At 52.6% G+C, this 13183-nt stretch overlaps 1 protein-coding gene across 3 annotated transcripts in view; it reads left to right on the top strand.

Annotated features, from left to right (window-relative positions):
• The window catches only part of KCNAB3 (potassium voltage-gated channel subfamily A regulatory beta subunit 3), a 47578-nt gene extending 34751 nt beyond the window's left edge, over positions 1 to 12827 (top strand). For 2 of the 3 annotated variants that reach the window (XM_048517437.1, XM_048517440.1), the window contains exons 5-15: positions 2051 to 2095; positions 2212 to 2256; positions 3210 to 3253; positions 3745 to 3831; positions 4716 to 4751; positions 6747 to 6832; positions 8086 to 8206; positions 8445 to 8539; positions 9805 to 9922; positions 11021 to 11111; positions 12716 to 12827. In XM_048517437.1, the coding sequence (XP_048373394.1) occupies positions 2051 to 2095; positions 2212 to 2256; positions 3210 to 3253; positions 3745 to 3831; positions 4716 to 4751; positions 6747 to 6832; positions 8086 to 8206; positions 8445 to 8539; positions 9805 to 9858 (613 nt within the window). In that variant the 3' untranslated portion in view covers positions 9859 to 9922; positions 11021 to 11111; positions 12716 to 12827. The remainder of the gene's footprint in view (positions 1 to 2050; positions 2096 to 2211; positions 2257 to 3209; positions 3254 to 3744; positions 3832 to 4715; positions 4752 to 6746; positions 6833 to 8085; positions 8207 to 8444; positions 8540 to 9804; positions 9923 to 11020; positions 11112 to 12715) is intronic. The other variant, XM_048517438.1, reaches the window with a different exon arrangement.
• Positions 12828 to 13183: the final 356 nt, after the last annotated feature.

The following is a 13183-nucleotide window of genomic DNA, read 5'->3' on the forward strand; positions in this document are numbered from 1 at the left end:
CCTTTGGGAGCTCACATGCAGTGATGTGAAAGCAAGGGACGCTTTTAAGAACATTCAAGAAAGAGCCTGCTGGATCAGACCAGAGTCCATCTGAGGTCCAGCACTCTGCTGCACTCGGTGCAGTGGCCCACCCAGGGTGCCTTTTGGGAGCTCCACCTGCAGGAGGTGAAAGCAATGGCCTTAAGAACATAAGAACTAGCCTGCTGGATCAGACCAGAGTCCATCTAGTCCAGCTCTCTGCTACTCGCAGTGGCCCACCAGGTGCCTTGGGGAGCTCACCTGCAGGAGGTGAAAGCAAGGGCCTTCTGTGGCTGCTGCTGCTCCCGAGCACCTGGTCTGCTAAGGCATTTGCAATCTGAGATCAAGGAGGATCAAGATTGGGAGCCATAGATCGACTTCTCCTCCCTAAATCTGTCCAAGCCCTTTTTAAAGCTATCCAGGTTAGTGGCCGTCACCACCTCCTGTGGCAGCATATTCGAAAGATCAGAAACCAAAGATCAGAAACCAAAGATCAGAAACCCTCCCCCCTCTCAATTCCCTCCCTCTCTGCCTTCTCTCATTCTAAACACACACACACACACACACGCACACACCCAGCCGCCTTCGTGTTATTTCTGCGTGCCGGACACTTTCTGGGCAAAGAGCTGTCTCAGGACTTTGCAGGATCACAATTAAATCCCATTACGTGATTCTGTCAGGTCAGATTTGGGGACAGCGGGAAGGAAAGGTGGAAGGAAGAAGCAGGAAGCATTTGTTTGGGAGGTGATGTCAGGTGAAGGGTTGGGGGGGGGGGGCTTTGGAAAGAGGACATGACAGAATGTAAACACAGGCAGTCCCGGGGCTGGCCTGAGCTAAATGCGGACTTGCTCGAGAGGACGGGCGGCAGATCAGCCCCTGTCAAGAGGGCTTAGCACAGTGATGGCGAACCGAGTGCCCAAACTGCAACCCAAAACCCACTTATTTATCGCAAAGTGCCAACACGGCAATTTAACCTGAATACTGAGGTTTTAGTTGAGAAAAAATGGTTGGCTCTGAGGCGTGCGTTACTCGGGAGTAAGCTTGGTGGTAGTGGTTGGCTTTGCTTTGAAGCAACCATGCAACTCTTCGAACGGGTGAATCACGACCCTAGGAGGGTTTACTCAGAAGCAAGCCACATTGCCATCAACCGAGCTTACACCCAGGTAAAGGATCGCGCTTTAGTTCTTTGCAGGAAAATCAGTGGGGTTTAACAGCCCTTAACAGGGTTACCTACACTGCTTCCCCAAAACTAGGTCTTAGGTTTAATGCTAATAATCGAGCCCAGCAACCCAGGCCAGCCTAGATGTGGGGGAGGGGGAGTGATTTTCCACCCCCACATGATGAACTCTGTTTGTGCATGTCCACAGAGAGGGCTCTGGCTTAGCAGAACACAGAAGGTGGGAACGGCTGGGGGAGGACCCCTTTCTAATCAAATACGGAAAATGAGAAGGAAACTGGGGTGTTGTGGGGTTTCCAGGCTGTCTGACCGTGTCCCAGTAGCATTTTCTCCTGACGTTTCGCCTGCATCTGTGGCTGGCATCTTCAGAGGATCTGATGGTCTAACGTCAGGAGAAAATGCTACTGGAACACACAGCCCAGAAACCCCACAATACCCCAGTGATTCCGGCCGCGAAAGCCTTCGACGACACTAAGAAGGAAACCGCCACAAAAGGAAACCAATTCAAGCCCATCGTTTTTGCAAAAGGGAGAACAATCGGCAGAGGCTGCCACTGAATGTGGTCCCCTTTCAGACACACGGCTGGAACGAGACGGAAGCGTTCCCTCTCAAAGACACAAACGGCTAAGGGGTGCCCTGGGCGATGCGTTGGGAGCTGGTCTTCTGGCACCGCCTTTCCACCCGGCTTGGCAGAAGGAGCGGCCATGTCTTTGCGGCTCCAGAGTCTTTTCGTGTCCTCGTCAGCCCCACTGATCGATCGGGCTGGAGGCGCAGCTTTGGTCTGAGTGATTGAATGTATTGATCGGAGCTTTCCGCTTGGCGTTATTTTTACCTTTCCTGTCATGTTCCTTCCAGAGCCGAAAAAACCCTGGGGAACATCTTGAAGAGCAAAGCATGGAGGTAAACAACACCCCCACCCCAGCATCAAGGCTCCCCCAGCCCTGCCCCTGCCCCAGATTCAACAGGAGACCCTCCCCCAGAGCCCATATTAACCCTCTCCCTTTCATCCGTTGCAGGCGTTCAAGCTATGTTGTCACAACGAAGATCTACTGGGGTGGCCAGTAAGTTCAGATGATACATTGGGAAAGGATGGGGGTCTGAAGGTCTTCTGTGTTGGGGGGACACTAAATTTGCATGTTGTAAAGGAGAGCAGCAGAGATCTAGGTCAAGGGGTTTGGCTGCAGAGAGAAGTGGTGGAAGGAGTGGGCTTGGGTGGGGGAAGCAGTTGGGTCGAGGGCTCGGCAGTTGGGTCGAGGGCTCAACCATTTGAGGGCTCAACCATTCGTTGAGGGTTCAACCATTCGTTGAGGGCTCAACCATTTGAGGGCTCAACCATTTGTTGAGGGTTCAACCATTCGTTGAGGGCTCAACCATTTGAGGGCTCAACCATTTGTTGAGGGTTCAACCATTCGTTGAGGGTTCAACCATTCATTGAGGGCTCAACCATTTGAGGGCTCAACCATTCGTTGAGGGTTCAACCATTCATTGAGGGCTCAACCATTTGAGGGCTCAACCATTCGTTAAGGGTTCAACCATTCATTGAGGGCTCAACCATTTGAGGGCTCAACCATTTGTTGAGGGTTCAACCATTCGTTGAGGGCTCAACCATTTGAGGGCTCAACCATTTGTTGAGGGTTCAACCATTCGTTGAGGGCTCAACCATTTGAGGGCTCAACCATTCGTTAAGGGTTCAACCATTCATTGAGAGCTCAACCATTTGTTGAGGGTTCAACCATTCATTGAGGGCTCAACCATTTGAGGGCTCAACCATTCATTGAGGGTTCAACCATTCATTGAGGGCTCAACCATTTGAGGGCTCAACCATTCGTTGAGGGTTCAACCATTCATTGAGGGCTCAACCATTTGAGGGCTCAACCATTTGTGCTCCAGGCATCAGGGGGTCTTCAAGAAACGAGGTGTTGGAATGAGTCTCTGCTGAAGGGAGTGTTGAGGGAGGGTTGTGCTTTGAATACCCTCCCCTCCATTTCTTTTTTCTTTGTTTCCCCCCTCAAAGGGCTGAGACTGAAAGGGGCTTATCCCGGAAACACATAATTGAGGGTAAGGTGTGGGGAAGGTGCGCGAAGGGGGTGAGCTGAATAGTGAATGTGTGGAGGGGTCGGGACTGGTGGTGGGGAGACTAGATCAGGGGGTAGGGGATGAAGGCGTGAGGAGGCGGAGCCTGGGGAGGGTGGGGTTTGAGGAGGGGCGGGAACTCAGTCTGATACAATGCCAGGGAATCCACCCTCCAGGGAAGTGGAAACCAGTTGCGATTCCCGACAATCTCTGGGGTCCTTTGGAGGGTGACACCCTTAGGAGGGAAGGATTTGGGGTTTTAAGGTGAAGACAGAATTGTCTTGAGTCTGGTGAAGAGAACCAGAATTTCCTACCTAGGAAAGGTTTGGTGGGATTTGAAGTCTGGAAAGCCGAGGGTCGGGCGGGTGTGTTCTGGGACGGGCGATAAGGGGCAGCCTGTTTCTAAGTGCTTTGAGGGACCTTGTCAGGTTTTGGGGGGCTCTCCCGCTAACATTCCCCTCTTCCTGGACTTGCAGGGCTCAAAGGGTCTTTGCAGCGGCTTCAGTTGGAATATGTGGACATCGTGTTTGCTAACCGGATGGACTCCAACAGTCCCATGGAAGGTGAGCGGATCCCCCCCCCCAAAAAAAAACCTTCAAGGGCGTCTCCATTGCCACCTGACCACCCTCTTGCAATGAGGGATGCCCCCCCCCCGGTCTTTTTAACATGCCTTTAGACACCTGCCGTACCAGACAGAAGGCCTCCCTCAGCCGCCTTCCTCCCTTACAGAACTCAGGGTAGCTCACAGGGTAGATCAGGGGTCTGTAACCTTTGGCTCTCCAGATGTTCATGGACTACAAATCCCATCAGCCCCTGCCAGCAGGGGCTGGTGGGAATTGTAGTCCATGAACATCTGGAGATCCACAGGTTGCAGACCCCTGGGGTAGATAAAGCACATCCCTTTGGGGCTGGGAGACTCTCGGCATCCTTATCTGCATATTCTCAGAGGCAGAGCGCTCATGGGGACATGTGGGCGCATGCCAGCTGGTCAGTGGGGGGTGGAGAATCCCCCCGCACCCCTCCCCTTCGCCCCACCCATCCAGGCTGGTCCTTTAGCCGGAGCAGCCTGGCAGGGTGGAGCCAAGGGGCCCCCAATGGTGGCCCAGCCAGGTAAGTGGGGGGGGGGCGCAGGGGTGGTGGAGGGTGCCCAGAGCAGGTTTTGCCACAGGTGCCATCCCCCCTCCCCGCCGTCTCTGCATATTCCACTTAGATCTGTATAAAGTATTTAACTGGATGCCTGCGCTCACGTCAGCCATCTTGGGAAATGGGCCACAGTCATATTTTTCAGTTGGGGGTGGTGAGAACGTGGCCAAGAGAGTGTGTCTAACTTGCCCACACGGCCAGACGCAGGAGCCCGTGGCAGAGTCGGGAGTCCGTCTCTTCCGCTTCCGGGCAGACTCCCGAACTCCCGTCAGCTTCTCACCCGTTCTCTCCTTCCCCCCTGCAGAGTGTGACCCGAACTTCCGATTGCTCTTGCTGGAAGGTACTACAGCCCCTCCCCTTAAAACAAAAACCCACAAACCATCCTTCTGGCTCCCCTCTCCCCAGATCCTTTGCCTCCTGTTAGTCCTGACCCCCTGACCTCCCAATACCTCTCTCGTCAAAGGATAAGCAAACTTCCTCTGTGCATAACCCAAATTCTATCCCCTGGAGCCCCCCACCCCATGCCCAAGTACAATCTGCCAGGTGGGGAGTGGGCTCAGAAACCTTTGTGACGTTTTTGTAACCGTGTGTGTGTGCGCGCGCGCGCACCAGCGTGTGAAGTGGTGGATTTAGAGCAGGTGGATTCTTATCCGGAGAACCGGGTTTGATTCCCCACTCCTCCACCTGAGTGGCAAAGGCTTATCTGGTGAACCAGATGTGTTTCCGCACTCCTACATTCCTGCTGGGTGACCTTGGGCTAGTCACAGTTCTCTCTGGACTCTCTCAGCCCCACCTACCTCACAAAGTGTCTGTTGTGGGGAGAGGAAGGGAAAGGAGCTTGTACGCCACCTTGAGTCTCCTTACAAGAGAGACTGGTGGGGTATAAATCCAAACCTCCTCCTCCTCCTCCTCCTCCTCCTCCTTCTTTTCATGAGGGGCAATTTAATTTGCTCCCGTGGCAAATAAATGCAGCATTTGGCAGGGTTTGGGCAACGTATGAGTTCCCTCGCTGTGAGTCCCGATTGCAAGCAGGAGTGCAGTTGTGTGTTTTTGTAATGTCGTAGGTACCCACAACTGAACCCGTTGTGCAATTTGCAGAGTGGGGGAGAGGGCAAACAAAATCTGAACGTTAATATTTTAAATCTGGAAAAATCCCGGACACCGATTTATTTGTTTGGAGCGGAAGTATCCAAAAGTGGAAATAAGCAACGTATCCAAGGGAGTAATTTACATTTTTTTAAAGGAAAAGCCCTTTGAGGCTTCTCATCCGCTGTGAACTAGCAGGCTGTGCAGCACGAATGTAGTCAGAAGCCGATTCTTCCCCATGGGACACAACAGGTAGTTGCCACCCTCCAGGTGGGGCCTGGAGAGTCCCCAGAGTAGCAGCTGATCTCCTGATTGATACAGATCAGTTCTGGAGAAAGTAGCAGGTTTGGAGAATGAATTCTGTGACATTATACCTATCTGAGGTGTCCCCCCCTTTTCCAAATCCCCTCCTCCCCAGATTTCACCTTCCTCCCCCCCCCCCCAAATCTGGAGCTTGCAACCCTAGACAGAAATTTGGGGGTGGTCAGGAGCAGCAGTGGCGTAGGAGGTTAGGAGCTCGTGTATCTAATCCGGAGGAACCGGGTTTGATTCCCAGCTCTGCCGCCTGAGCTGTGGAGGCTTATCTGGGGAATTCAGGTTAGCCTGTGCACTCCCCCACACACGCCAGCTGGGTGACCTTGGGCTAGTCACAGCTTCCCGGAGCTCTCTCAGCCCCACCCACCTCACAGGGTGTTTGTTGTGAGGGGGGAAGGGCAAGGAGATTGTCAGCCCCTTTGAGTCTCCTGCAGGAGAGAAAGGGGGGATATAAATCCAATTCTTCTTCTTCTTCTTCTTCTTCTTCTTCTTCTTCTTCTTCTTCTTCTTCTTCTTCTTCTTCTTCTTCTTCTTCTTCTTCTTCTTCTTCTTCTTCTTCTTCTTCTTCTTCTTCTTCTTCTTCTTCTTCTTCTTCTTCTTCTTTAATTCTACTCCCCACCACCCCAGATATTCGACCTGCTGAGGTTCCGTTCCTAGCAGAGCTAGCAGACACGTCAGCCTGCTGGCGTCCACCACTTCCCCTGTGAGGACCCTGTAAGGCGCTGGTGTCAAACTCGCAGCCCTCCAGAAGTTACGGACTACAGTTCCCATCATCCCTGCCAGCATGATGCTGGCAGGGGATGATGGGAACTGTAGTCCGTAACATCTGGAGGGCCGCGAGGTGAGGGAGCGGCCGATCTTCGAATGAGAGAGGACGCTCAGCAGGGAGAGACACAACCCAATCCCAGCCTCACCCGTCTTTTCTCCCCTGCAGAGATTGTCCGGGCCATGACGTACGTGATCAACCAAGGAATGGCCATGTACTGGGGCACTTCTCGCTGGAGCGCCATGGAGATTATGGTAAGTTCTGGGTTCGTGGGGGCGCTGGGTGCTTGGCGGGGCTGTGGCCCAGGGGTAGAGTATCTAATTGGCATGCAGAAGGTCCCAACTTCATTTCCAGTTAAAAGACCAGGCTCCAGATGGTGTGAAAGAGCTCTCCCTAGGACCCTGGACAGCAGCTTCCAGCCTGTGTGGAGAATACGGACCTTGATGAACCCAGAGTCTGAATGAGAGACAGCAGATTGCAGTGGTTAAAGAGCAGGGGCACTCTAATCTGGAGAACCGGGTTTGATTCCCCGCTCTGCCGCTTGAGCTGTGGAGGCTTATCTGGGGAACCACATTAGCTTGTGAACTTCAGCACATGCCAGCTGGGTGACCTTGGGCTAGTCACAGTTCTTCGGAGCTCTCTCAGCCCCACCCACCTCACAGGGTGTTTGTTGTGGGGGCAGGAGGGAAGGGAAAAGAGATTGTAAGACCCTTTGAGTCTCCTTACAGGAGAGAAAGGGGGGATATACATTTTTAAAAAAACCTCTTCTTCCTGTGTTCTGTGCATGCTTGTTTTGGGCTAAGGTCAGGTTCGTACATGCAGAAAAGGAGGTGGTTGAAAAGCATGCTGTAGGGCAGTGATGGCAAACCTATGACACGGGTGCCAGAGGTGGCACTCAGAGCCCTCTCTTTGGGCATGCATAGAGTGCCCGCCCCAACACATCTAGGCTGGCCTGGGCTGCTGGGCTCGATTATTAGCATTAAACCTAAGACCTAGTTTTGGGGAAGCAGTGTAGGTAACCCTGTTAAGCGCTGTTAAACCCCACTGATTTTCACGCGAAGAACTAAAGCGTGATCCTTTACCTGGGAGTAAGCTCGGTTGCTGGCAATGGGGCTTGCTTCTGAGTCAAGCTCGCCTCTAGGGTTAAGTTGATTCACCCGGCTGGAATTGTTGCACAGTTAGCTTCGAGCGAAGCTGACTACCACCAGAACTTACTCACGATTAGCGCTTGCCCTCTGAGCCAACCGTTTTTTCTAAACGAAAACCTCAGCATTCAGGTTAAATTACCGTGCTGGCACTTTGCGATAAATAAGTGGGTTTTAGGTTGCAATTTGGGCACTCGGCCTCGAAAAGGTTCGCCATCACTGCTGTAGGGGCGGCGTCTCCTCCCCAAATGACACAGATTTCCAGAACATAGAAATCAGTTCCTCCGGCGATAATGGCCGCTCTGGAAGGTGGGCTCCAATTCCATGAAATCATGCCAATGTCCTCCCTCTCCCCGAACCAGGAAGCGTATTCCGTGGCCCGGCAATTCAACCTCATCCCGCCGGTTTGCGAGCAAGCGGAATATCACATGTTCCAGCGGGACAAGGTGGAGACGCAGCTCCCTGAGCTGTACCACAAAATTGGTAAGGGAGGAAGACGGGGGTGTTGGGTTTTATGGGAGTGAGTTGTGGGGATGTACAGGTTGACTCAAGGGCAGCAGGCATAATCGGAGAGCCATCCACGAGTCAGCAAAATTGGGGGCCACCGTCTCGCCAACGGGGCAAGGACGGTCCGTGGGTCAGCCATTCTTGGAGCAGAAGGAGAGAAGACCTCAGTATTTTTCATCCTACTTACCTCCTGCCTTGCCTCTTGCTCTGCTAGGGGTGGGGGCCATCACATGGTCCCCTCTGGCGTGCGGTCTCATCACGGGGAAGTACGAGGAACGGGTGCCTGAGAACTGCCGGGCCTCCATGAAGGTACAGTCCCCTCGCGCCCCCCTCCTTAGACCTCGCACAGGGACACAGGTCCTTTAAATGCGCGGTGGCCTCCGAGCATCCCGGTGGGAACCAGTGTAGTGTCATGGTTAAGAGCAGGTGCACTCTAATCTGGAGAACTGGGTTTGATTCCCTGCTCTGCCACTTGAGCTGCGGAGGCTTATCTGGGGGATTCAGATTAGCTTCTGCACTCCGACACACACCAGCTGGGTGACCTTGGGCTAGTCACAGTTCTTCGGAGCTCTTTCAATCCCACCCACCTCACTAGGTGTTTGTTGGGGGGTGTGGGGGAAGGGAAAGGAGATTGTAATCCTCAAACAAATAATTTACCTGGGCCCTGGAGTCAGGCCCAGGGCAGGCTACAAGTCCACGGCTGCGATAGGATCAGTGGTGGGATCCAAAAATTTTAGTAACAGGTTTCCATGGTGGTGGGATTCAAACAGTGGCGTAGCGCCAATGGGGATGGGGGGGGCATGACGGGGGCGTGGCCGGGCATTCCGGGGCGGGACATGAATAATTTCTCTGTTACTGTAAAAAACTCTTACTGTAAAAAAAAAGTTCCTAATTTCCAGCCGGTATCTTTCTGTCCATAATTTAAACTCATTATAGCAAGTCCTGTCGTCTGCTGCCAACAGAAACAACTACTTCTCCTCTAGTTGACTGCCTGTCAAATACTTAATGCTTTCAAATACTTCATTTTGTTTCTAGAAATCAAAAGAAGGAGACTTTCCTTAAACAAGGAACTTGACCGTATTTCTAAAACATGTTTTTAAAACAGTCCAACAGGGAGAATTGTCCCGTTTTCTACCTTTGCTGACCAGCCTGGGAAACAACAGGAGACTTTATGGTTACACGGACCTAATGCGGAACTGCCTAGGAAGAGCAGAACGATTGTTGGTAACCCCTCTCGGCACACACAAATGAGTGGTAACCCACTCATGGGGAACTGGTGAGAACCTGCTGGATCCCACCTCTGGACCGGGACCATGGTGGCGAGACTTTGGCTGCACTCCAGTTGTTGTGGACTACAGTTCCCATACAGCCCACTTCCAGCATGGCCAGTTGGCCATGCTGGCGGGGAAACGATGAGAAATGCTATCTGGAGTCTCAAGTCGCCCACCACCTGAACTCGGATCCTATTTTGGCATTTTCAGATGTGAAACAATCGCTTTTCTTGAGTCAGTGGGGGATGCTCAGGCCTGCCTTTGGGCCCTCACATCCTGAAGGCGCTGCTTCCTTCCAAGCAGGTGTACCAGTGGCTGGAAGGAGAAGCTGCAGGCAGCGAAGAAGCGGGAGCTTGAAGTGGAAGGGAACTCCATCCCATTGCAGCGCCTGGGCTGTATGCAGTGCTTTGGCTGGCCATTGGTGAGGGAGCAGGAGGCTGGGGGTGGGGGGCACAGGGGGAGATGGACGGGGCCCCTAGAAGCGGCTACCCCTCCAGGTGGGGCATACCAGGATTCCTGCCCCACAGGGAGTCCAGGGGTTAAATCAGTGGGAAAGGCTGTGTAAATATTACGGGAGGAGCTGTGACTCAGTAGAAGAGCATCTGCTCGGCACGGGTTCGATCCCTGGCATCTCCCATTTTAAAAGGACCAGGCAGTAGGAGATTTGAAATACGTTTCTGTGTTTGGGAACCTGGGCAGCAGCCGCCAATCAGAAGGGCCGATACTGATCTCGATGGACCAATGGCCTGTTTCGGTACATGGCAACTTCATGTTTACAATACACAGTTTACCCAATTTACAAGTCACCCTAGACCAGGGTTGGCTAACCTATGGCGCTCCGGATGTTCATGGACTACAATTCCCATCAGCCCCTGCCAGCATGGCCAATTGGCCTCCTTAGACCTCGCACAGGGACACAGGTCCTTTAAATGCGTGGTGGCCTCGGAGCATCCCGGTGGGAGCCAGAGTGGTGTAGTGGTTAAGAGCAGGTGCACTCTAATCTGGAGAACTGGGTTTGATTCCCTGCTCTGCCACTTGAGCTGTGAAGGCTTATCTGGGGATTGGCCATGCTGGCAGAGGCTGATGGGAATTGTAGTACATGAACATCTGGAGCGCCATAGGTTGGCCACCCCTGCCGTAGACAGCTGTGTGTCTGTCCGTGGGTCAGCTTGGCTAATTTGGGTCGTTTGCGGTGGTCTGGTTCTCTGGATTGTGACCTCAGTGGTGGGAGAGGGATTCAGACGGCAGGGGACAGCCGAGACGTTGCTTGAGGTTTGGTCCAGCGTGCCCGCTGGCCCCTTATCACAAGAAGTTCTACCACGTTTTCCTCAAGGTTCTCTTAGGGCAAACAAGGTGGCCGTAGTTGGGGCAACGCTTCTTCGCTTCTTGAGAAGATGCATTTCATTCAGGGACACCCGTCTTCTTGAAAACCTGGAGAAGTCTGTAGATGCCCGCCTTCACTCATGCCTCTTGCTTCCCTCCCCTCCTCCTCCTCCCCATAAATCTGCCATCCCCAAAGCTTGGTGCCTGCGTTGAGGAAGGGGGTCAGCTCCGTCCTCCTTAGCGTCCCGTGCGCCCGAATAAACAATGAGAGTTTGGGTTCCGTTCGGGTGGAGAGGCTGAAGTTGGGACCCAAGCTACGTTTTGGTGCGATTAATTACTCTGCAAATCATTGGCTGCCATTTGTCAGCTTTGCACTTGAAAAGGGAAGGAAAGGGGAAAAGACCCGGAATTGAGCTTACACATGCAAGAAAGCGCATCAAACATTTGCAGCAAACCTGCCACAGGTGGGAGTTACGAGCTGATTTTTTTTGTGTGTGTGTAAAAGTGGAGAGGAGGAAGAGGGAAAAGTGAGCCGTGGGCGAATTGCCAATGAGTTTCCAGCCCACGATTCAACTCTTTGTAGCCTGGCAGAATGGAAAAGGATTGTCCGTTCATTTAAATGTCACTGATGCCAGAAGTCATCCTAACCATACGCATGCTTTTGACAACACAAGCCTAACACTAGAACCAGGGGGCATCCATTGAAAATACTGGGGGGAAGAATTACAGGACTAATCGAGAAACGCTTCATCAGCAGCGTGTGATTGGTGTTTTAGACCATTTGTATGCCCCAGGAGGTGGTGGTGGCCTCTAGCCTGGATGGCAGCTTTAAAAGGGAGCTTGAGACAGATGGGGCCCCATGCAGGAGAAGTGCGGCTCTTTGGCTCCCAATCATGAGTCCCTCATTGATCCGGGTTTGCAAAGAGCCTAGAGCAGACCAGGGTAACAAGAAGGGCAGCAGCAGAGGCAGCCATGGCACCACACCTCCTGCCACATGGCCGAGCTCCCAGAGACTTACATTTTGGGCCACTGCGAGTAGCAGAGAGCTGGACTAGATGGACTCTGGTCTGATCCAGCAGGCTCTTTCTTATGTTCTTAAGGCCATTGCTTTCACATCCTGCAGGTGAGCTCCCAAAGGCACCTGGTGGGCCACTGCGAGTAGCAGAGAGCTGGACTAGATGGACTCTGGTCTGATCCAACAGGCTCTTTCGTATGTTCTTATGTTCTTAACACTGCTTTCATAGGGTGTAGAAACATTTTTAAAATTGAACAATGAGGAATACCGTCCCCCCCGCACCCAGTACAGCATTTTCTGTTCCTGAAATTTCTTTCTGTGCTTACCATTCGCTACTGCACGGAGTGTCAAACTTCCATGACCCTCCAGATGTGCATTGCCAGGTTCTGGTTCCCGTGTCCTGCAAGTAAAACCATGCAGGCAGGGGTGGTGAAGAACCTGCAATCCTATTTGGAAGGCTCAGAGAAACAGTTATTCAACCTATTCCTGCATCCATATAGAAAGAATAAAGTACCGTTGCTGCATAAAAGCCCAAACAGACTAGTGATGAAAAGCACACATCTAAAATGCAAACTGCAAGCAACGGGCTGCCTCAATTTGCCATGGAGTCATGTGAGGGAGAAAGAAGAGATTTAACTCTTCCATCTCCGTTTGGTTTCACTCTTGGGAAGCACTGCTATTAGTATGTTTAAGGGAGTGGAAGAGTTAAACCTCTGCTTCTTCCTGCGGCTCCAAAGGCAGGTTGAGGGCTGCAGGGTTTTAATTTTAAGGTAGAGACATGAAATACATATTGGCGTAGGGTCCTAAGAGAAAGAGATTCTAGGTAGGATATAGACGTCTGCATTTTCTCCTAACCGATACCATCTTCCTTTGCAGGTTCTAACCCAGCTGACACCCCAAGTTGTCCAGGAAATTGATGCACTTCTGGGTAACAAACCCAATACAAAAAAAGAGTCCCGGGCGTAGGGACACTTTGGCGCCCGGGACTGTGCACGCTGCTGTCCCAACAGACTGCATATCCTTCCGCTCCTCTGTGGGGCTTCTGTCCCCACCAACCAGCTCCTCCCCACATGCTCTTCCAGCAGCTGCTGCCTCTTAGTACTGTGGGAGGCACAGAGCTTCGCCCCGGCGCATGAACCAAATATCCGTGGCCGCATGTCCCGGATGGAGCAGGAGAGGAGGCGAGGATGGGGGGGGCTGCCCTCTCCCGTGGCAGCTGCTTAGATTACAATACAACTATATGGCATGAGCAACTGAGCTTAGGGGGCTGGCGGGTGAGAGGCTCCGCCCCCTGCTAAGGCGAGAACTACCAGCTGCTTTGCCTCTCTTTCCATATCAATACGC

Source organism: Sphaerodactylus townsendi, linkage group LG15, assembly GCF_021028975.2.
Source record: "Sphaerodactylus townsendi isolate TG3544 linkage group LG15, MPM_Stown_v2.3, whole genome shotgun sequence".
NCBI classification, from domain to species: domain Eukaryota; kingdom Metazoa; phylum Chordata; class Lepidosauria; order Squamata; family Sphaerodactylidae; genus Sphaerodactylus; species Sphaerodactylus townsendi.